The sequence below is a fragment of the Phoenix dactylifera genome, unplaced genomic scaffold (assembly GCF_009389715.1).
Source record: "Phoenix dactylifera cultivar Barhee BC4 unplaced genomic scaffold, palm_55x_up_171113_PBpolish2nd_filt_p 000373F, whole genome shotgun sequence".
Lineage (NCBI taxonomy): Eukaryota > Viridiplantae > Streptophyta > Magnoliopsida > Arecales > Arecaceae > Phoenix > Phoenix dactylifera.
Window position 1 is genome coordinate 167,743 of NW_024067824.1, and position 23,510 is coordinate 191,252.

General features: G+C 38.6%; 1 protein-coding gene across 1 annotated transcript; it reads right to left on the reverse strand.

Moving 5' to 3' along the window:
- Positions 1-2,079: 2,079 nt before the first annotated feature.
- On the reverse strand, positions 2,080-18,029 carry LOC103697707 (putative pentatricopeptide repeat-containing protein At1g31840). Its single transcript, XM_039118573.1, has 2 exons — positions 16,701-18,029; positions 2,080-3,809 (listed from the first exon to the last, which is right to left on the reverse strand). The coding sequence occupies exons 1-2, from the start codon at positions 17,938-17,940 to the stop codon at positions 2,434-2,436; spliced, it is 2,616 nt and encodes an 871-aa protein (XP_038974501.1). The 5' UTR covers positions 17,941-18,029; the 3' UTR covers positions 2,080-2,433.
- Positions 18,030-23,510: the final 5,481 nt, after the last annotated feature.

Sequence of the window (23,510 nt, forward strand, 5' to 3'; positions counted from 1 at the left end):
ACAACTCCTATATTGCATTCTGGTTCGGATCTTCTCCCTTTGCCTCGACAAAACCCTTGATCGTTCTCAGAAGTCTCGCAAAGATTCAAACCCTAGATCATATGAGAGTACCGGAGAGCTTGTGCACTAGTAAAGATTCGATCTTTGGTTGAAACAGTGATTGAAATGTGGCGGAGGAACTTGGGCATGGAAGGAAAGGGGAAGAGCAAGGTGGATTTGAAGGCAGTGAGAGTGGTGGATTTGTAGGCAACAAGAGAATTCAATATTCGGCATGTGGGAGCCCTAAGCTTGATGATTCATCTTCGAATGAAAATATTGGTTCAAGGGAGGAACTAGGACACAGGAGTAGCACAAGTGTGGCATCTTGTTCACCTCTTCGAAGTCAAATGGTTTCAGCTCCTCAAGGTCGTCTTCCGACAAGGAAGTAGGAGTAGTTCGATCAGCTTGGATGTGGATTTGGAGAGAAGGGATGGTTTGAAGAGGCGAGGGAAGATGGTTTCAAGGTGGGTAAAGGAAAAGAAGTAGGCATTGGAGGGATGCTTCTAGTTTCAAGGAAACGAGAAGGGATGGGGAGAGTGATTAGTTGAAGCCTTCGACACGAAGGAGGGAGGGTTAGGGGCGATTTGTCGATAACATCAGCCCACCATGAAACAAACCAATAAAAAGAATCTGAGAACCGGACCGGCTGGTTTGACCGTTTCTTTCGATTCTCCTAGTTTTGACCATATTTAAAGTATCCTTTGTACAAAACTGGACAAGCAAACAGTTCCTGATTCGATCGGTTGAATGGGTCAGTCTGGTCTAGTTTTAAAAACATTGATTATATGACAACATCCAAAATTAATGTATAAATCAATATTATCCTATATATGCAAACATGGAACATAATGTTAAGGTGGATGCCTAGCCAGACTTTTAAGGCATTGAATATGGTTGTCTTTTAAAACCATGCCAATAACAAACCGACGAGTCATAAAAAATTGCACTGCCCAATATGAATACTTTGTCAAACAGCAAACTTGATAGAATTTCAGCCACCAACTCTCCCCCATGTTTAGCTAGCATGAAAGATAGCAAATGTGTACTCTCCTACCAACCACCAAATTCAATCAATTAGGAATCCTAGTTCAAGCCTTCATAACATTAATGCCATGTTCTTCCTCTCTAGCAAGTTCACATGCCTTCCCCTTCTTAACACATTATGTGATTAAGCCTCACTCCAATTGAAGATTCAATTTAACTATAGCATCTTGAATAGAACATATGTACATATGAATGAAGAAGTGGAACTCGAAGGATCATTCATCTATAGTCCCTAATTAACAAATACAGTTTGTGTTCAAGTATATAACATATAGGAAATATAGAGGTGTTGATGATGACTTCACTAGTATGTCCAAAAAAAAAAAGGCTGAGTGCATCCCCTTCCCCTGAAAAAAAAAGGAAACTCACTGACAGAAATGCCTGAACCTGTAATTCATCATAATACCTACCTTAATCAAATTATTATAAATACCAACTAGACACCTTGTTGCAAATTATGTGCACATCCAACATTTGTGGTATAATCCTCCACTTCCTCAAGTTCCAACATCCTAGGAGTAGAGCAAAAGCCGACTCTCTCCTACATCAGTCCTGCCTTGTAAAACTATTACTAGAAGAAAGGAAAAACTTAGTTCATCAGCCATTAGTAATTTGTCACTTTCTCTTGTTATTATCCTCAAGTATAACTTTCTTTTGAGCATGAATGGAAATGGAAGGAGAACCCAGATGAAAGATGGGCTGAAGAAAGCAGCCATTTGCGATCAACTTCTCGCAAATTATCCACCCTTTTAATGAAATCTTCATTCTTGGGCAGTTTTCATTTACATTTTGGCATTGTGACATGATTGACGTTTCAAGTAGCATTTGAGAGAGCATGGTAAAAGAAGGCACATTCTTATGGCATCATGACACTAAGTTACATGATTACCTCACCTAAACCATAAAATGAAACTAAAACATGACATGACTGTTTAATAATGTAAGGTAGATTCAAGATACTGATCATCATTATAGTTTCAAGAAACCCTTTGAATCTTAAGATCAGAGACTAATAATCAATAGAATAATGCTCAATCGGAAGGCACAAAAGAAACTCCAATTATCTTAGAGTAGCTCACGTCACAACGGGCAACATTCAGTTGAACCACTTTTTGTATTGAAAAAAAGGAAAATGCATTATTTCATTAGTAATTTTCCTGGTAATTTAGCCTTTGTGCTCAGAAACCCCACGATTAACAAGGCAGAGCTCAAGAAAGATGCAGTTTGGTACTTCGGAAAGTTATGTACCTTCTCAAAGCAGATGTTACCGATCCAACCCAACTGGCCAATGGACAATCTAAGTCCACCAAGAGAGATAAGTCAATAAGATACCCTGCCATTTTGAATTCTCTAAGCAGCTTCTACTTGCTCAGATACTTCTCCATCTTGACTCAAACCGAGCAACTTCTCGACCTTTGTCCATCCGCGCACTAAATTCTCCGGGAACCTCTTCCTCACCCCATCAATCACCACCTTTGCCTCCTCCACCTTCGACCCCTTCGCCAACCCCTCCACCAAGAGCCTCACTGTTCGGAAATCTGGAACCTTATTCTGCTTCATGCTATCCTTGAAAACCTCCAGGCCTGCCTCAATATCCCCATTAGCACATGATCGAGCCAACAAAATCTTAAAAGTCGTGGCATTCGGAACACAACCCTTCTTCCTGAGACCCTTGTAAACCTTCTTAGCTTCCTCAAGCTGCCCATCATTACAATAGCAAGTAATGAGATAATTATACGTGATGGTGTCTGGCTTCACTCCAGCAGACTCCATCTCCTGAATCAGCTCAAGAACCTCCTCTGGCTTCCCGTTCATCGCTCGATACATGACTCTAACATTATAAGCAGTCAAATCAGGAGAGCATCCCCTCCCCACCATTTCCTTCCACAGCTCCTCGGCCGCCTCTGGCTTCCCTTCCTTGTAGAGTGAATCCAGAAGAGTGGTGTAGATTACAGTGGTCGGCTCGAGCTTCTTCTCCTCCACAATCTCCTTGAGGGTTTCGAAGGCTTTGCCGGACTTGCCGGAGAGGCATAGGGCCTTGATGAGGACGCCATAGGAGACGGCGTCGGGGGTGATACCGTGCTTCTTGGAGATGTCGGCGAAGAGATGCGGGACGCGGCGATGCTGCTTGGACCGAATGCAGGCGGAGAGGAGGGCGTTGAAGGAGACCGGGGAGTGGGGGGCAGCGGTGAGGCGGGGGACATCGTCGAAGGTGCGGATGGCGTGGTCGATCATGCCAGCGGCGCCGTAAGAGAGGATGACGGTAGCGAGAAAGGGCTCGTTGGCCGCGTGGGGGGCGGACTTGCGGGACTCGAGGAGGGCTTCGACGTCGGCGAAGCGGCGGGCGCGGGCGAGGCGGCGGACGGCGAGGTCGACGGCGAAGCGGGCGGAGACAGGGGACGCGGAGGGGTCGGCGACGGAGGATAGGATGGAGACGGCGCGGTCGGGGTCGAACTCCTTGCGGAGGCGGGACTTGGCGACGGAGACGGAGATGGGAGGACCGGAGGAAGAGGATGAGGTGGTGGTGGTGGTAGTGGTGGTGGAGAAAGGGCGGAAGTGGCGGAGGAGGACGAGGGACCGGTGGCGGAGGGAGGAGGAGACGATGGCCATTTTGGCTTCGGCGCTGAGGTTGGGGAGAGGGGAATAGGAGGGACGAGGGGTTCTAGGGTTTTGCGGACGAGGGAGGGCTCGGCAAGCGCAAGGAAATCCTATCCAATGCGGTCGAGCTCAATTAACTCGAGTTTAAGCCTATTGAGGTGGGGCTCGGGGCTCAGGGCTCAGGGTTCAAAAGGATTATTGCTTAGTTTAGGAAGCAATGTGAGAAATGACATTGATCCTCCCTCAGCCCTGAGGATAAATATCAAACAAATTAAATTGATGGATAGAAGTCGGCTAGTCTTGACAATTCGATCAAACAAGCTGACAATTCGACCAAACCAAGTAAGAATCAACACTTCTATAGGGTTGCGAGAATTTCCTTACTCCCATATTTTGTCCTTATTAAATAATAAAAATATCAAAAATAGAGAAGGGGGGGGGGGGGGGGGGGTGTGCTAGATTGCATTTAGCAGGTAAATGAATATAGATGGCTCATTCTCAAACAAATAATCAAGATTAATCTTTTAGCAACTAGTTTTTTTGAGATGGAACCCTCTCTAGTTCAACAATGAGCTGGAGATGGTTGGTCGACCAATCACGGCCATCCGTGTATGATGAGTGGTCGAGAGTGCATCGATCTCACATAATAGAGAGGGTTCCACTCTCTCTAGTCTACTCGCACTCTATCTCTCTCTACTCCATCACTACCATACTCCAATAGATCGCCCCAAGATGATCTTAGACTAGTTCACTACATGAAGGGAGCAAAGTATTAAATTTGGGCTAAAAACTTAAAGGAGAAAGGGTACATCAGTGCAACCGAGTGTAGCGAGGTAGAAATCACACTACGACACGTACAACATAGGGGTGGATAGTACTTAGAAAACAACTAGAGGTAGATCATTCTCTTCCAAGGCCAAAAGCATCATTTTGGCAGGCCACTCCAAAGATACAACTTTCGCACTCTCATTTGCAAACCCTAGGAATCTATCAAAAGGGAAAAGAGAGAGAATAAAGAAAAGGCATTTAGCAGGTAAATGAATATAGATGGCTCATTCTCAAACAAATGATCAAGATTAATCTTTTGGCAACTAGTTTTTTTGAGATGGAACCCTCTCTAGTTCAACAATGAGCTGGAGATGGTTGGTCGACCAATCACGGCCATCCGTGTATGATGAGTGGTCGAGAGTGCATCGATCTCACATAATAGAGAGGGTTCCACTCTCTCTAGTCTACTCGCACTCTATCTCTCTCTACTCCATCACTACCATACTCCAATAGATCGCCCCAAGATGATCGTAGACTAGTTCACTACATGAAGGGAGCAAAGTATTAAATTTGGGCTAAAAACTTAAAGGAGAAAGGGTACATCAGTGCAACCGAGTGTAGCGAGGTAGAAATCACACTACGACACGTACAACATAGGGGTGGATAGTACTTAGAAAACAACTAGAGGTAGATCATTCTCTTCCAAGGCCAAAAGCATCATTTTGGCAGGCCACTCCAAAGATACAACTTTCGCACTCTCATTTGCAAACCCTAGGAATCTATCAAAAGGAAAAAGAGAGAGAATAAAGAAAAGGCAAGGGAAGAATAGTTTCCACAATAAAATCTCCATTACTCAATAACTCAAGTATCACAAGTATGATTACAAGAGGAATCCTAATGAGGTATTTATAAGTAGTATAAAGGGACTATTTTCTTCAACGTTTTAATATAGAATTCTAAGTCCTATTCTAACTCGAAAAATTTTGACTACTAACTTTTATAATAACATCAAAGTTCTCAAAAAGAAGGTTCACAAAAATCAAAATTCTCTAAAATTTACTAACATCAAATTTTTCTAACTAAGATAGAAAAATAACTAATCATCAAAAACTAGTTATGTCCAATGACCCATGTGATTAGGACTCACAACTCGTGCTGCATCACATGCACCCTAGGTGCTCTGGTATTATACTCCACTAGTTGGAAAAAACTTGTCATCAAGTCTAGATCTTCTTGATCTTTTTGGTCTTCATATTAAGGCGATAAGCCAGCTATATTGAATGTTGCAGATACTCCATAGTCTCCTGAAAGTTTAAATTTATAGACATATCATTAATGCATTTCAGAACTTTGAAAGGGCCATCTGCTCAAGAGATAACTTGGTACTTCTAGAAAGGAATTGTTCTTTCCTTAAGTGCACCCAAACAAAGTTACCTTCTTTGAAGATGACAGTTTTTATGTACCAAAAAAAAAGAAGATGGCACGTTTCTTATGCTTGTTGGCATAATAATGGTATTTTGTTGTTTGTCGGTGAATCCTTTCTCACACATCTTCATGTAGTTTTTTAATCTCCTTATCTCATGCATTAGCATCTCCACAAAATTGGCATGTCGTTGGTAGGAGTGCAAGGTCTAATAGGCTCAAAGGTTGTTTATTAAAGACGACTTCAAATGGATACTTTCCAGTCGCTTAACTCACCAGATTATTGTAAGCAAGTTCGGCTTGGGCCAATAAAAGATTCCACCTATTGCATATGGTTACCAATAAAATTTCTCCATAGATTTCCTAAACTTTGGTTTCCAGCTTCAGTCTAACCATCTGTTTGCGGATGGCTAACTGAGCTGAATTAAAGTTGAATACCCATCTTCCACCATAAGGTTCACCAAAAATGACTCATAAACTTCACGTTCCTATCAAATGTAATTGTCTTAGGAATACCATAAAGGTGCACAATCTCGTAAAAGTAGAGTTCAACAAGATGAGAGGCATCATGTGTCTTCTGATAGGACACAAAGTGAACCATCTTGAAGAATCGATCAACCACTACCATGACTAAATCCTTGTTCCATTAAGTCCTAGGTAAGCCCACAATGAAATCCATGATTATATCTTTCCATGGATCCTTTGAAACCAGCAATGGTAAGTAGAGTTTGGCATTCTATCTTCCTGACTTGGCAATGTGGCAAACTCGATACCACTCAATATGATGTATTACATCCTTTTCTATCCTTGACCAAAAAAAATTTTTCTTGATAAGCGCCACAATCTTATCTCGTCTAGAGTGTTTCAACATGTCCACCATAATGGGCTTCCAGGATGATAGCCTATCGAAACGAACATTGAGGCATACACAGGTGGATACCATGAACAGAAATTTCTTTTAGAGACAAAATTGCTGATAAAAACCTTCAGCACTAAGCTTCCAAATCTCTCCAAAATCTAAATTTTTTCATCCAATTTCTTGACAACTTCAAATCTAATAACTTTCAACTATGTATTGGAAAGGAGTGCATGTCATCTACTCAAAGCATCCGCTACTCAATTTTAGATATCCAATTTATGCTTGAGAAGGAAAGGAAAAGGATGAAGGAACTCACTCAAAACGGCATGCCGGTGGTTAGGTTTATGTTAGGAATTCAGGTGCTTGAGTACCTTATGGTTGGAGCAGAGAATAAACTTCTTGTGCCATAGATAATGACTCCAATGATCCAAAGCATGTATGATAGCATAGAATTCTTGTAACATGTTGAGTACTTGAGCTTGGCATCATTCAACTTCTTACTAAAAATAATCCAACGGCCTTCTTGGCTGAGGACGGCACCAATATCAACACTAGAAGCATCGTAATCAACTTTGAAGATTAGGTCAAAGTTTGGAGGTGCTTGCTTTAGTAATCTTCTTCTTCGATTCTTTGAAAATTTGTTGTGCTTCATCTGTTGACCAAAATTGATCTTCCTTCATACACTTAATCATTGGCATAGCGATATAACTAAAATTCTTCATAATTCACCGATAAAAAAAAAAGTTAAGCCATAAAAACTTTTCACCTCATGCAACATCTTAGGTGTAGGCCAGCTAGTGATGGCTTCAACTTTGCTAGGATCCACTTCGATACCTCAGCTTGATATAATAAATTCGAGAAATTTTAATTTGTCAATGAGGAATTGATACTTCTTTAAATTGATAAACAACTTTTGCTCTCTTAAGTCGAGGAACACTTGTTGGAGATGTGTCACGTGCTCTTCCTCTTACTGTAGACAAGAATGTCATCAAAATACATGATGACAAATCTCTTAATAAATGACCTGAAGATTTGATTCATGAAACCCATAAAAGTGTTTGGAGCATTGGAGAGGCCAAACAGCATGACCATCTTATGGTATAGGCTATCTTGAGTCTTAAAGGCAATCTTCCATTCATCACCTGAGTGTAGTCGAATCTGATGATAGCCGCTTCAAAAATCGATCTTGGAGAAAATAATCGAGCCATATAGTTGGTCAAGAAAATCATCAAGTCCATGGATGAAAAATTGGTACTTGATATGATCTTGTTAACAGCTCAACTATCAATGCACATACGGCATGATTTATTCTTTTTAGGTACTAGTACTGCTGGCAAGGCACACGGACTAATGCTTTCCTAGACTAGCACTTTCTCCATGAACTCTATCACATGGCGCTGAGGTTCTTCATGCTACTTGGGATTCATATAGTAAGCAAGCTTGCTGGGGATAACGACATCAGGTACAAGGTTGATGCAGTGTTGGATGTCGCACGTAGGCGACAGTCCGGCTAAGATCTCATCGAGCACAACATCAATCAACTTTTTGGACTCCTTATTCTCTTCTAGCATGATTACATCACACACAATAGTAGACTCCTTATATGCCTTGAGGAGTTCGGGCTTGGATTTGAAGGCATTGCCAATGCGAGCTTGGGGCAATGATCCATCTTCCAGGGTACCAAGGTGATCTTCATGTCATCCTTCTCAAAAGTATAAGTAATTATGAAGTCATCATGAATAGCTCTATGATCATACTGTCATCAACGTTCTAACAATATATGACGAGCGTCCATAGGAATAACATTGCATCATGCCTCATCTTGATATCATTTTTTGATGGAGAATTGGACTAAACAAAGCTTTGCGACCCTTACTTCATTGCCTTAGCCACTGCAACTTGTAGGGATATGGGTGATTTTCGATAAGCAATTTAGCTTGTCAATCGTCAATATTGCAACAATGTTGTCATAATTGCCTCCATCTATGATGACGTTGCATATCTTGCTATGCAAGGTACACTTAGTATGGAAGAGGTTGTGGTGTAACCAATCTTCATTATCAACTACCATGGTAGTATTAAAGGTACGACGAACCATCAAAATTTCACCTTGATCAGCATGCACTAGTTCGTCTCACTCAGTCTTCCTCATCCTACTTAACTATATGATCTTCTTTCTCCACTTTATGCATGAATCTTCTTCCACCAAAGAGACAAGCTTTCTAATTGGGCAGCCAACTGCAATATGCCCAAATTCTTGGCACTTGAAACACTCGTGAGGGTTGGAGGTGACAGTGTTGGAACGGCTGAGGTTGCTGAGGATGCCCTTATCCTTCTTCTAGAATAGTTGGGAGGTGCTGGCTTTGGAGGGTGCTGGCATTTTCGATATAGAACTCCCTTAGTCCGATGCTCCATCTCTATACGTTGGAAAATATGAATTATTTATTCTTAGTTGCTGCTTCGCGACCTTTTGTTGCCAAGCTTATCACATCATTCAGCATCCAATAGGGTTGAAGTTGCATGACTTAACCAATTTCAGGCTTTATCAAGATATCACGCTATAGTTTACTCTTTGGGCTCCTTGATGTTGCACATCATGAAAGGTTGCTTGAATTCTATTGTGTATTTTTCTACAGTCATGTTATGCTACTGAAGATTGTGGAACTTAAAAAATTTATTCTAGTGACAAACTTCAAGGAGAAATTTATGTTTGTGTTTGCAATGCATGTTATCACACATTTGAAACTTGCCACATCTTTCATGCTCACATCGTCAATTCTGATTTTTCTACCAAATTAATGCATACTTCTTAAGCTTTATGGCAACTAGCTTCATATGTTAATTATCAAAAAATGTATTAACTCGTTCAATAGTGTGAAGCCAATCAATGAACTCGTCAGGTTGTAGGAATCCTTCAAAGTCATGGATGTCTATTTTACTACAAAAGTCATGATGGTTGCAATGTAGTCTTCCTTCACGTTAATGCTGGCTATCTTCTTAACTCAACGAAGACACTTTTTTTTATTGTAGAACGGATTGAAATCTTCCACTTCTTCATTGGAACACTCTCTATTATTGTCAAAGGGCTCTTTATCAGAGTAGTGATTGGAATGCTAGTGATGTTGGCATTCACATTGCTCTTGCATTAATGAAGCTCATGCTTTCTTATCGAACTTGTTCAAGCTGGTGGCACAATTCATCTACTTTGATATCTCACAGATCTAGCTCATGTACAACATGTTCTTCGACGTTGTGTTAATAGGGCAGCATCTTAAAATCGTGCTCTGATACCAACTGATACCAAGAGGTGTTGAACTTGGACTAAAGCCACAAAGGAGGAAGAGTATGTCAGCGCAACCAATTGTGGCAGCCATTTTGGTAAGCCACTCCAAGGATATAGCTCTCACGTACTCACTCACAAACACTAAAGATCCACAAAATAGGAGAGAGAGAGAACAGAGAGAAGGAAAGCAAGAATAGTTCACATAATAAAATCTCTATTAGTCAATAACTCAAATATCTCAAGTATGATTACAAGAGGAGTCCTAATACGGTATTTATAAAGGGACTCTTTTCTTCAACTTTCTAATGTGAGATTCTAAGTTCTATTCTAACTTCAAGAATTCTGACTACTAACTTTTCTAATAACATAAAAAGTTTTCAAAAAGAAGGTTCTCAAAAATCAAAACTTCCTAGAATTTGCTAACATCAAACTTTTCTAACTAAAACAGAAAAATAACTAATCATCAAAAACTAGTCGTGTCCTAAGACTCGTGCGTAGATGATCTGCAACTCATGAGGTCGGAACTCATGACCTATGTGGCGTCATGTGCATCCTAGGCACTTCGGCATCATTGCACCTCACTGCACCCACCCCCTCCCTCGTGCTCTCTTTCCTGCTACATCGCCACCACCACCTCCTCTCTCTCTCCCCCTCCCCCACTACTACACTATCATTGCTATTTTTATTGCAATCCAATCCATGGTATATTGCTATTCTAGCCTGCACCTTCTCTTGTTTCACCATCATTGCAATAACTCTATAGTACCTTCCAACCTATATGGCAGCTTCATATCATGAGATGCAGCAATTTTCTTCAAACAAGATAACTTACAGTATATTACATGCTTTGCTTGCATCAACCATTATATGCATATTTGTTTGTTCATGTGGAGAGTATTTGTAGCTATATTTGGTCATTTACTCCTATTCCTTTGCTTAAATTACTCTTCTTTCATTGACATATCCTTCTACTTATCTATTACTTTTAAGATCTAAACTCTTTGTTAGTCATCCTCGAGAATCTCTATCTATCTACCTATATTGTAAGCCCTCCTTCACATTTTTGTATATTTCTTTAAAGAACTTTAGCATTCTACAACATGACTTCTAGGCTTTCTAGACTTTTAAGCACATGGATGGGAACCTTGCTATTATGTCTTTCTAAGGATGAGGCTAATGCTACAACAATAGCATATGAAGTTAAAGGCTCTCCCACGATAAACGAGGGCCATTTTTAAACTATACTTTAATGCTCACAAACTAATATAGGTTTGTTAGCGGATCCATATGAACTACCATTGTAGCACTGTTCTATTATAGTAAAACTCCACAACAAGAGAGGTCCAATGATGATCTACAAGATGATATTTCTGAAGAAGCTCATACTAATTACAAATTTACAAAAATCTAGTAATACACTTAAAATGTATGCTTCACATTCTACTAGTTTCGATTGGCAAGGAGTAGCTCTTCTATTATCTTGTTATATAGCTAGTCAAGTTCTCTCAGTTGGATGGAGTGGATTTACAAAAATAAAAAATAAAATGCCGAAATTATGTCCTGTTGTGTACTCATTAGGGTCTAGGGTGTTAGAATCACCACCTAGCTTAGGTAACTAGGAATCTAGTATAGATAAAGTTAAATAAAAATATAGGTTAATGGTAGGAAAGGACCTGCAGGCATACCCCACTACGCCTCCTCTAGAGGGAAGATATGATTTTCTAACTCATTTGGGGATTTATGCATAGTAAATTAGAAAACGAAAAAGGGGGGAGGGGTTATTAGCACCCAAGACCCCTTCATGGCTCCCTCTTGCTTGGGTGGTTGCCAATGGAGGCTAAGGTAAGGACCTCATGCAAGGAGGAAATAGAAAGAGGAACAAGGTAAGAGATAGGGCATAGGGTTTAGAGGACTCAAGGTGGTAGGTTTTCCGTAGCACTTGCTAATTTCTAAGAGATTTTTTGTGTGAATTTTCTATGCAGATGTTCTATAGATTTTTTAGAAGATGAGAGGGATTATTTATAAGAGAGCATGGGTAGCTAGGATTTATGGAGGGGACAACCCTAGATCTAAGGATTGATGAAGGGTGATAGATGGCTTAATCCTATTTTTACTAGGGTATTGAAAGAGATTAGTGATGTAGCTAGGTTGGAGGGTTAAGACACAAAAAAGGTATATTTGTTCTATTTCTTTAAGAATTAAGAACTATGATTATGTAGGAGGAAGAGAGGTTGGTTTAGGAGTTTAGATTTAGCTAGATGCAATTTAGTCGTGAGATATAGTGGTTAAGATGGAGTTGAGATGGTTCCTTTCTATAGCTAAAGGGAAAAGGAGAATAATGAGAATGTGCAGGGTTAGGACTTAAAGCAAGTGTATTTTTTAGGTTGGTATTTTATTAAGTGGCAAAGATTAGGAAATAGAGAGAATGGCTAGGATTAAATGATCAGAACTAATTGAGGGGTAAAGAGATAGCTATGTGGGAAAAAGGATTAGGTCTTTCCTCCTCTTGAATCGATAAGGTGGAAGGGGAATAAAGGGTTGGGATATTGTAGGAGGATAAGAAGACCTAATGGTGGTTGTTTAATGACGCCAAAGGTGTTAATAAGGCTAGATTTCAAGGGAGGCTTAATGATAAATATCTTTTGGTGGGGCTACTAGGGCTAAACATGAAGGACATACTTAGGTCTAATATATGCCACAAGATTAGCCTTAAGAGAGGATAAAGGTTTGTTATGGAAGATATTTGGATATCTTGGATTTATCTTGTAGTAGGAATAGAATCTGGTGTGACAAGGAGAGCATGTGGGGAGTGTATTGGAGAAGATATATGGCAAGAGGGGAATGAAGGATATCAATTTTAACCCAATTTTATATTGAATCAATAATAGGCTCAAATTTTAAGTGAGAATTTTGGACTATTTAGGTGTGTCGATGGTGTTTGGCTAGAGGACTTGGTTTGATTAGATCAAAGAAAAAGTTGAAATTTGGATTAGGCAACCTAGAATTAGGATCAAATATTTTAAAATAAAGATTAGGTGGTTTAGGATAGGGTTAGGTGGTTTAGGGTTAGAAGTAGGTGCTAAAATAAAGTTCATCAGGTTAGTTGCAACTAGACAAAGGAGTTATTTATCCTACTATAGCTTGGTAGTGTTTACACTTGGTACCCTACAAGTGTGAAAAGAGGGAGGGATAATAATTAATATTTTTTAATAGATAATATACATGAGGACAATGGATGTGGTGGGAGCTTACATACAAATTGTAACGAGGTAGTGGAGTTGTGACAAAAAATCTAAAAGAAACATTTGCTCTACAAAAATTGCATCAAACCGAGTAGTTGCTCCTAATTTATACCTAAATATTGTAGCAGAAAAAGTACTATGATGATTAAGGAGATGACATTGACGAAAAAGCTTACCGCAATTAATGCAACATGTAAAAAGCTATCCACTTTTGATATGTTTTAGGAGAAGTCTAAATTTTTGGGTTGAGAGGGCAAAGAATGATTGAATCTTTGTTATATGACCATTGTGTGCTCTTTACTGGATGGAGTAAATTTCTTTTAAAAAAAATTATAGCCAAATAAAGTCATGGTGCTTACAATGGCGAGTCGTAGAGGCCTCATATATGTATGTAAAAAGAGATAATATATGAGCAATGAATGTGGTGACAGCTTTTTTGCAAATAGTAACAAAGTGAATAAGTTGAGATAAAAATCAAAAAGAAATATTTGTTAGACCAAAATTGCATCTATGCAAATAGTTGTTCCTAATTAGATACGAAAGTTGCAGTAGAAGAGATATGGTGATTATCTAGGAGATGATAATTATAGACGAGCTCACACTGAGTGAGATAACCTTAAAGAAAGTTAATAATGTCTTTAAATTATGAGCTTCACTATTGACAACTTTCAACAAAAATTAAATTCTTGGAGAGATTGCATGGTGTGACTTTTATATTGTTTCTATTATATGGCAAGTCATGTGTTCCCAAGGTAGGTGTGCAGAAGAGAGGTTGTAGCCAAATTATATAATGGTGTTCTACAGGTGCAAGGAGAGGAGGGGCCACAAATAACACATACAATAGATTCCCTATATGAAGATAATGTATTTGGTGTCAACTTTTTGTGCAAATAGTAACATAGTAAAGGAGTTGAGATAAACATGTCAAAGGAATATATGTTCTGTCAAAATTGCATCAAAATGGCAAATAATTGCTCCCAATAGATCTAAAGGTTGTAGTAGGAAAGATAAAATGGTGATGCAGAAAACATTTATAAAGAAGCTCACACCAAAGGATATAACATACAGAAAGCTAGTTATACTTTTAAAGTATGAGCTCGACTGCTCGCAAGTTACTATAGAACTTCAACTTTTGGATAGAGGGCATGGAATGGCTCCTCTATTATCTCTATTATATAACTAGTCATGTGCACTCTATTGAAAGAATTGGATTTGTAAAAGAAATGTAATTGTAACTGAATGACATCATGGTGCTTTATAGGTTTGAAGAGAGGGACAAGCTATAAAGAACATATGTTTAGATATTATATATGAGGGAAATTTGTGCTAATCATAACAAAGTGGAGGTCCTGAGACAAATCTTCAAAAGCACATCTATTCTACCAAAACTGCATCTAAACAAATAGCAGCTACTCCAAAATTTTGATCCAAACGTTATAAGAGAAAAAGTACTATGATGATCCAAGAGATAATATTACAAAGAAGCTCACTCAGAATGATATACCTTATAGAAAGTACTACCAAGCACAGAGTGTATCACCCATATGACTTCCAGTTGGAGTCATGTCATAAAAGGCCACAAGTAATCACTTCTACGCAAATTGCATCTAAACAAATCGTTGCTCTCAATTTAAATCTAGAAGTTTTAGTAGAAGTAGTATACTGATCGAGGAGATCATATTTATGAAGAAGCTTATGCTAAGAGATATAACCTACAAAAAGCCACTAATACCCTTAAAGTATGAAACCCAGATCCTGAAAGTTTCAATGAAACTCGAATTTTTCCATTATCTCTACTACATGACCACCTTAGGCTCTCCATTGGATGAATGGATTTCTTAAAGAGTAGTTACAACCATATGATATCTAGCAATCTACAAGTGGAAGGGAAGAGAGGGGCCACAAATAATATATGTTTGATAAATATTATCTATAGGGATAATGGATGCAATGGCAACTTGCATGTGAATCATATCGAAGTGGAGAAGTTGAGACAGAAATCTAAAAGGAATAATTGTTCTAACAAAATTGCATCTAAGCAAATAATTGATCCCAATTTAGATCTAAGGTTGAAGCTAGGGTTGTCAAATAAACGAGTTGCTTATGAGCAGTTTGTGTTCAGCTCGAAATTCAACATTTCCTATAGTTGGTTGACATGTGTTCAATTTTGTATAAGTAAATCTAGATCTCAAGAAAAACCAATAAACATGTGAGGATAAATGTAACAAGCTGGATATAAAACCAGAAACATATCCAGCACTTGAATCACCACAAAGTCTAGTGATAGATCAATGATCAACTAGTACAACCATTTAAGCATGCTTGTATTTCTTACTTCTTAAAGGAACTACAGTGTATAAACAATTATTCTTCAATAGTGATAAGAATAGGAACCATAACTTGTCAAATGTTGGAGAGAATGGTTAGAATCAAATGCATTCATAAGCTACCACCAAAAAATTACAAGGATTAGCTTTCCAGCCAATAGTTTCTCCAAGTTTTATAGTAAAAGCAAACTGCCACCAACAAACAATGTATCAAAATTTAAACTTTAGCATTTGCTCTAATGTTTTAATACCAGAAAAGATGTATCACAAGAAAACAGCCTTATAACATTCACAGAAAATTTGTCAATGTCAAATATAATTCTCACATTTCCTTCACGCATTTGTAGCATATCTTTTGATACTATCCTCATGTTGGAGAAAACTCCCTTGCCTTACAAATGGCCCATCAACCAAACTCTTTCATAAGTTCAGACAGATGGAAAATATCCTAAGCAAACACGTGCAGATTTCCAAAACCATAGTAGGACATGTGAAACAACATCATCCTGTTTGCAAATGTCATCCTCTTTAAGACCCTTACGGCTGAACCAGCATTTCATTCTGAGCTAAAGACATTAGTTACAGAAATGAAGATAATGCTTTTTAGTAGGACTTTCTTCAAAAGCATGGCATCCAGCTACTTAGCCTTAAAAACACCACATAACCATCTCCAAAGACATGGTGATGGCACACTCTAACTGTGTATGAAACTGCAAAAGAATCTAATAGTCATTTGACATTAAAAAAATGCACTATTGCAGACTTTCCTTCGAGCACAAAAAATAAATGATTAAGAAGTACACAACCATGTAATCTTATTTCCATTGCACGGACAACAAATACTATCTATCACCATTTGCATCAAATTAAAACAACAAAAATGTAATAAAGCAATTTGAATGCTCAATCAAGTTTGAAACTTACATTGACAACACAAAACCAGCTGCCTAACTCAAGCAAGCTCTCTGAATGTCAATACATAAAGACAAACTACAAGCAAAAGCTAAACCTACATATGTTTGACATTAAGCACCCAGTATATCATTTCAAATGCCAGAAGACAACTCCAGCAGGAGCACAACGTTCAAACACTTGCTGGTTTATAATTAGTGCACTCTACAAAGAGAGTGCAACTTCAAATTTCTTCCATGCATCTACAGCATCACCTTTAAGTATCTCCCTCATCTTTGTAACAACATTCTTCGCCTCATCAACCTTGGAATCCCTCACGAGACCATCAATCAATCCTTTCACGACCTCAAATGGTGGCGCCAATTTCTTAGTCAAACACTCCTTGCAGATCATCAATGCCTCACCAAATTCTCCCTTCTCAACCAGATTTCTAATCAACACAATGTATGTGTCAGGATTCGGTGACACCCCTTCCTTCCCATTTATCCTCTTCATCACTCTCATCCTCTTGAACACCCTCACAGCCGAGCCCACGTCCCCTTCTTTGCAGAACCCTTCAATTATTGGATTGAAGGTACCGAGATTTGGCAGGATCCCCTTTGAGACCATCACATCCAGCAACTCCTCAGCCTTAAAGCTCTCATTTTTCCGACAAAATTTCGAGATCCTACAATTAAAAGTCACCACATTAGACTCCAATCCTATGTGGGCAATCTCTTTTAGAATCTCTTCGAATCCATCGTCATCCCCTTTCTTTAGATACCCATTCAGCAGCGTATTATACGAGACGATATCCGGCTCCACTCCGAAATCCTTTTTCTTCTCCTCCATTTCGTCGAGCATCTTGCGGGCAGTCTCGACTTCGCCGTTCTCGCACAAGGCCTGAAGAAGGATATTGTGGGACACGACGCCCGGGACAATGCCGAACTCCTTGGGCGCCCGATCGAAGGCGTCGCGGAGGCGATCGAAGCGGCGGTTGTGGAGGAATGCGGAGAGAAGCGCCGAGAGGGACTTCTCGGTGCGGGGGACGCCGAGGCTTGGCATGCGGTCGAAGGTACGGGAGGCGTGATCAGGCATGTCAACGGAGGAGTAGAGACAGATGAGGCGGATAAGGAAGCCCTCAGAGCGGGGGGCGGCCGGGTCGGAGAGGAGGGGATCGAGGAGGCGCTCGACGAGGTCGGGGCGGCGGGCACGGGCGAGCTTCTGGACGGCGAGGTAGAAGAGGGGCCGCTGGGCGTGGAAGCGGGGGAGGGAGGCGGCGGACTGGAAGAGCTCGGCGACGCGGTCGGGGTCCGACTCGGCCCGGATGGCGGATTTGAGGCGGGCGAGGGGAGTGGAAGGGGGAGGGGAGGGAGGAGAAGAGGTGGGTTCGGAGAGCGTGGAGAGGTGGTTTCGTCGGGGGAAGAGGATTCTTCGAGGGATTCGGCGGAGGGCGGCCGCCGCCATAGAGTGTGTAGAGGATGACCCGGGGGAGCGATTCGGGGTTTTGGGGTTTCAGAGGGAAAGAAGGATCTACGGTGGCCGCGACCCACCCAGAATCCCCTTAATATGCACCAAACTTAAATATGAAATTTAAAAAAATAATATGTATTGTATAAAAATAATTTTGTGTTATACTATAATGAATAAGAGATGTATAATTTATACAAGCAAAATAAATACAAAGAAATATTTTAATATAATAAAATATAAACAAAAAGATTTTAATTTTTTTAATTATTGAATAAGAGATAATATTTCTCACCAATGGGATTAAAATAAATAGTTATATTATATATAATAGAAAATACTATTCCGCTTAGTCTTAGAAAAGGATAGCACTAGACAAGGAGGGAAGAAAAATATGAGGTGTCGTACTTCTTGCCTTGTAATCTTTATTTCATTATTAATGCCCAACCAACCATCGCTTGTAGCCCAAACTGAATGATCATTTTCTTTGTGCAAGAAAGTCCCAAAAAAAAAATGTTGAAAACAAATACAAGCAAAATATCCACCCACAAATGAATAAGATAGTTGACAAGATGACCAATGGTAGCAAGAAAAGGTGATCTTGTGCTATATTCTAGTGATCACTTGCCCACCCAGGCATGCAAACTTCCATCATGTCCCAAATCACATTACGTGAATTGAAAAGGGAAGCCCTCACTCATCCATTAGCTTCTCTTGAATACAAAAAAAAAAAAGACAAATTGTGTATAAATAATTGAACAAAGATAGAAAGTAGTTACCCCTCCCGCCTTTTTATTTATTAATTTTTATTTTTGTATGTCCAGACGAATTGTTATTAGGATTTGAGGACTAAGGTAGAGCAATTTGAGCTCCAAACTAGTTTGCTTCCAATTTGAGCTCAATCAAGTACTTTTTGTAATCGACTCTATTGCTTCTTCTATGAACGTTGGTTCTTCGATCAAGTTTTGAATGAGATAAAAGGGGTATAGAATTATTCTCATTCATTGTTGCATCAGGGCATCTCAATTAATGGATTGAGGACTAGGGCAATTCAGGTAAGTGCTAAAGATAGAACCCAAGAAAAAGTTCAGATCGAAATATGGCTTTCTAATTAAGTTCCGAATCAGTAGATACTGCCAATGGGAGTGGCGATGCCATAAGCATAAAGAAAGAAACTCATAGAATGGTAGAGACAAATAGAGCTCTTGCATATTATTGTTAATCCATGAACAAGATTTATATAGACACATAGATCCATAGATCCATACATATCGATTGGAAAAGAATCAATAGAAAAAGAATTGGATGATATCTTTCTCAAAACAAACAAAAAGGAAAAGAAAAATGAAACATAAATCATGATCAACTAAGCCCTCTTGGGAGGCTTGCTTAAGAATAAGAAAGAGGAATTTTATGAAAATATCATGGAATAAGATTTGATCTATTCATGGGATTCCGTAAACATCCGATTCCAAAAATAGAAAGTTCTAAACAATTGGGATGTTTTTGGAGATTGGATGCAGTTACTAATTCATGATCTGGCACGTAAAAAATAAAAATGAGCGATTAAGACTTCATAATTGAATAAAAATGACGAGCTAAAGATGTTAGGGCCACCGCTATGCTTTTGCAACACGCTCAATTTTTTTGTGCACTTGCTACAATTAAACGATCCTCGTTAGATAATTCGTCCAACCCAAGGATAGCTATAATGTCCTTAAGTTCTTTGTGATGTTGTGAAGTTTGTTTAAAGCCACACACGGATAGTAATGTTCCTAGAATAAGGATGCCCACTCTTTTTTTTCAATGAGAAAAACGAGGTATGGCTGAAAATTATCAAAAAAAAAAGTCTCTTAAATAAAATCAAGCAAAAACATAAAGTTCAACATTCGAATATATCTTGTCAAATCCCCATTCTCCAAAATCTGAGATTTAAAATATTGAAAAAAAAGAGGCTAAAAGAAGATGAAACAAACCAAGTATCATATCTTGAGAAAGCCATTGCTCTCGCCATGCATCAAGCTTGCATTTCTTTCAATTTTATGGATCGACTTGTCTGATGAGTAAGAAAATATCTAAAAGAAACCATCAATAAACAAACTTCCAAAAGACAAAAAAAAATAAATAGATCTTGAATTGATTTGATTCTATTTGCATCAATTTGATCAATAATCTTTATCATCTTTGGTGACCTAAGAGGTTTGATTTTAATGATGCGGAATATTTGAGTAAAAAATTTATCAATCACTTGTTTGGAGTGAACTAGAATACTCATAGGAAGCCAAAATGATATCAATCCATAACTCCCAATGTGGAAGAATGAAATCAAATTTATAAAGTTCTGCACTAAAGGAGTCGACCCTAAGAACACTATGAGCCGACCTTTGAACGTCCACAAGCAAAAATAGAATACTTCAACTTTGGGCTGTTTCATGAGTAGACCAAGAAAAAATACGTATCAAAGACTGGCATGCCTTCACGAGTTGACCCCTGGATCAAACGAGCCGACCCTGAAACAATCTCAGAAGAAAGACAAAGAGGAGTTAAAAATCTATATTTTTATTAGTCGACCCTAGAACAATCTCAGAAGAAAGATAGAGAGATCTAAAAATCTACACATTCATTAGTCGACCCTTAAATATCACGAGCCAACTCCTATTAGACAAGAGTCAACCCTAGAACTCGAATAGTTGACCCCAGAATGGCCATAGATAGAAAACAAAAAGAAACCAAAATTAGCATGTTAGAAAGTTAACCTTAAAGGACCACGAGTTGACCCCCAATCATGGACAGTTGACCCTAAAGAATAGAAGACTCGACCCCACAATGACCTCAAGCAAAAGACAAAGTGCAACAAAAATAGAAATTTTCTCAAATCAACTCTAGAAAATCATAAGTCGACCCCTAAGAAGTCAAGTCAACCCATCTATGCATAACAATAGTAACGACTAGTTATCTCGTAAATCAGAATAGTGGTTTCTTGCATCATAATGGCTCTTTTAGCCTATCTAATGGCTGGAAATATCTTCCACCACCTTTTAAAGCTATAAATGCATAACAGCACCTAAGGAAGACAAGAAGTGAAAAAGGGAGAAAGTTATAACAAGAAAAAGAAGAAAAATATGAAGTGCATCAATGAGAGCTTAAGTTCACACCTTCCACTGTTAAAGAGAGTCGGTGAAGAGCATTCAGCATATTCAAGGCCAACCAACTGCTTCCAAGAACTCCAATAATTCTTTGTCAATTTTTTTTGGGTATCTTTACTTTGCTTTTTTTATTGCAATTTCTTATACTCTGTTGCGACAAATTTCGGGGATTGAAACTTAGGGGAAGGTCCATCCAAACCGTAAATTAGATTGTATTAAGCCTATGAAAGGCTTGGTGGTGGTTTTCGTTGATTTTCAGAAAAAATCAGTTGAGTTGGTTGTGAGCCCAGTCAAAACAATTGTACTGTAATATTGGAGAGATTATAGTAAAAAAATTTAAAAAAGATGTCTTAGGGAGTGGACATAGGTGCAGGGTTAGCACCGAATCACTATAAACCTTTTGTGTTTGTAGTGTTTGATTTGTATACTTTATTCTCTTTGCATATTTACTTGCTTATAGTTTATATTTTCTATTGCACATTACACCCACATTAAATTTTCATTCCGCTGCACTTATACCTTTGAGTTTTGAAAAGCCCAATTCACACCCCTCCCCCCTCTTAGGCTGCATAGTTGGGCAATAAGTGGTCTCAGAGCTTTGGTACTCTAGTCCCTCTTTGACCAAACTGTCAAGAGATAAAAATCAATAGCAGCCCCAATTGGATCCTCTCTTGCTGAGACACAATCTACCAATGGACCTCATCTTTTCAATAGCACAAATCATACATATTGAAAAGCACACATGTACATTTTTGTACAAGTATTAGATTATGACATTTGGAGTATCATAACTAATGGATCCCACATACCCACCAAAGTCATAGATGGTGCATCTCTTCCTAAGCCCGAAAGAGAATGGGATGAATTTGACAAAAAAATGGCTCAGCCGGATGCTAAAGCCATGAATGTTGTGCATTATGCATTAAATGCTAGTGAATCCAATTGAATTTCTACTTGTATTTCTGCAAAAGAAATATGCGATAGACTAAAAGTTACTCATGAAGGAACTAACCAAGTAAAAGATCAAAGATAGATATGCTTGTACATAAATATGAATTATTCAAATTGAAATCAAATGAATCTATGGTTGACATATTTACCTATTTTACTGATATTATAAATAGTCTCAAAAGTCTTGAAAAATCTTACTTTAACAATGATCTTGTGAGAAAGGTTCTTACGTCATTACCAAGAACATAGGAGGCCAAGGTGACTGCAATTCAACAAGTGAAATACCTCCACAACCTTCCTCTAAAAAAGTTGTCGGGATCCTTAATGACTCATGAACTTACCATGAAGCAGTACAATGAAGAAGAGTCAAGAAAGAAAAAGACAATTGCCCTCAAGTCTATAGCTCAATAGGAAAAGAAAAGTAAGATCTCGAAGGACGCTGAGGATGATGAAGCAATGGCTTTAATCACTAGAAAGTTTGGATGATTCATGAGGAGAAGAAGGCAAGGAATGAGAAAAAGACCAATGGCTAAGGAGGAGTCAAGCAAAGAAAAAAAAACAAAAAAAAAGAGAAACAACTTGCAAGCTATGAATGTAAGAAATCTGGCTATTTCAGAGTGGATTGCCCACTACTCAAGAAAGCTCCCAAGAAGCTAAAAAAGAAGGTCATGGTTGCGACTTGGGAGTGATAGCAATGAGTCAAGTTCAGAGGAGGAAGCACATGAAACAACAAATTTATGTCTCATGGCAAACAAGGAAGAGGTAATTTTTAAAACTCATACTGAGTTTACTTTAGAAGAAATGCAAGATGCTCTACAAGATCTATTGTGTGAATTGAGAAAAGTAAGGCATAAAATAAAGAACTTAAAAAGATAAATCAGGAGTTAATCAAAGAAAAGAAAAACTTTCTTCAAGAAAAGAAACTCCTAACTACTGAAAATCAAAAACTAAAAGAAGAAGTAGATAGATTAAAGCCTATTATAGATAAATCAACTTTAAGTTCTAAAAAACTAAAAATGATCTTAGATAGCCAATGTGTTGTTTACAATAGGGCAGGGTTTGGCTATAATCGTCTGCAAAAATAGAAACTCCTGAAATCATGTTTGTTAAGTCATCATGTAATTACTTTAGTAATGTAAGATGTTTCATCTATGGAAAAATAAATCACAAATGTTTTACCTACAATTCTATGATAAGTGGCAAAATAGGTGAAGTAACAATTAAAAAGATATGGGTACCTAAATGAACCATAATTGTTAACCATCAAGGACACAAGAAAGTATTAATATCACCCCTTCCACCCTTATTAAAAATATATTATTAGTAGATGGATTAAAGCATGACTTACTTAGTATTAGTCAATTATATGATAAAAATTTTAAAGTTGCTTTTGAAGCTTCTATGTGGCTTGTGTCTAATCCCATTGACAATGGAATACAATTCATTGGACATAGACATAGAAACATTTAC

Coding starts and splice junctions, on each gene's coding strand:
- LOC103697707 (XM_039118573.1), bottom strand. CDS start 17,940: ATGGCGGCGGCCGCCCTCCGCCGAATCCCTCGAAGAATCCTCTTCCCC. Junction 3,810..16,700: donor TGAAGTTGCACTCTCTTTGT/AGAGTGCACTAA, acceptor GAGTTAATTGAG/CTCGACCGCATTGGATAGGA.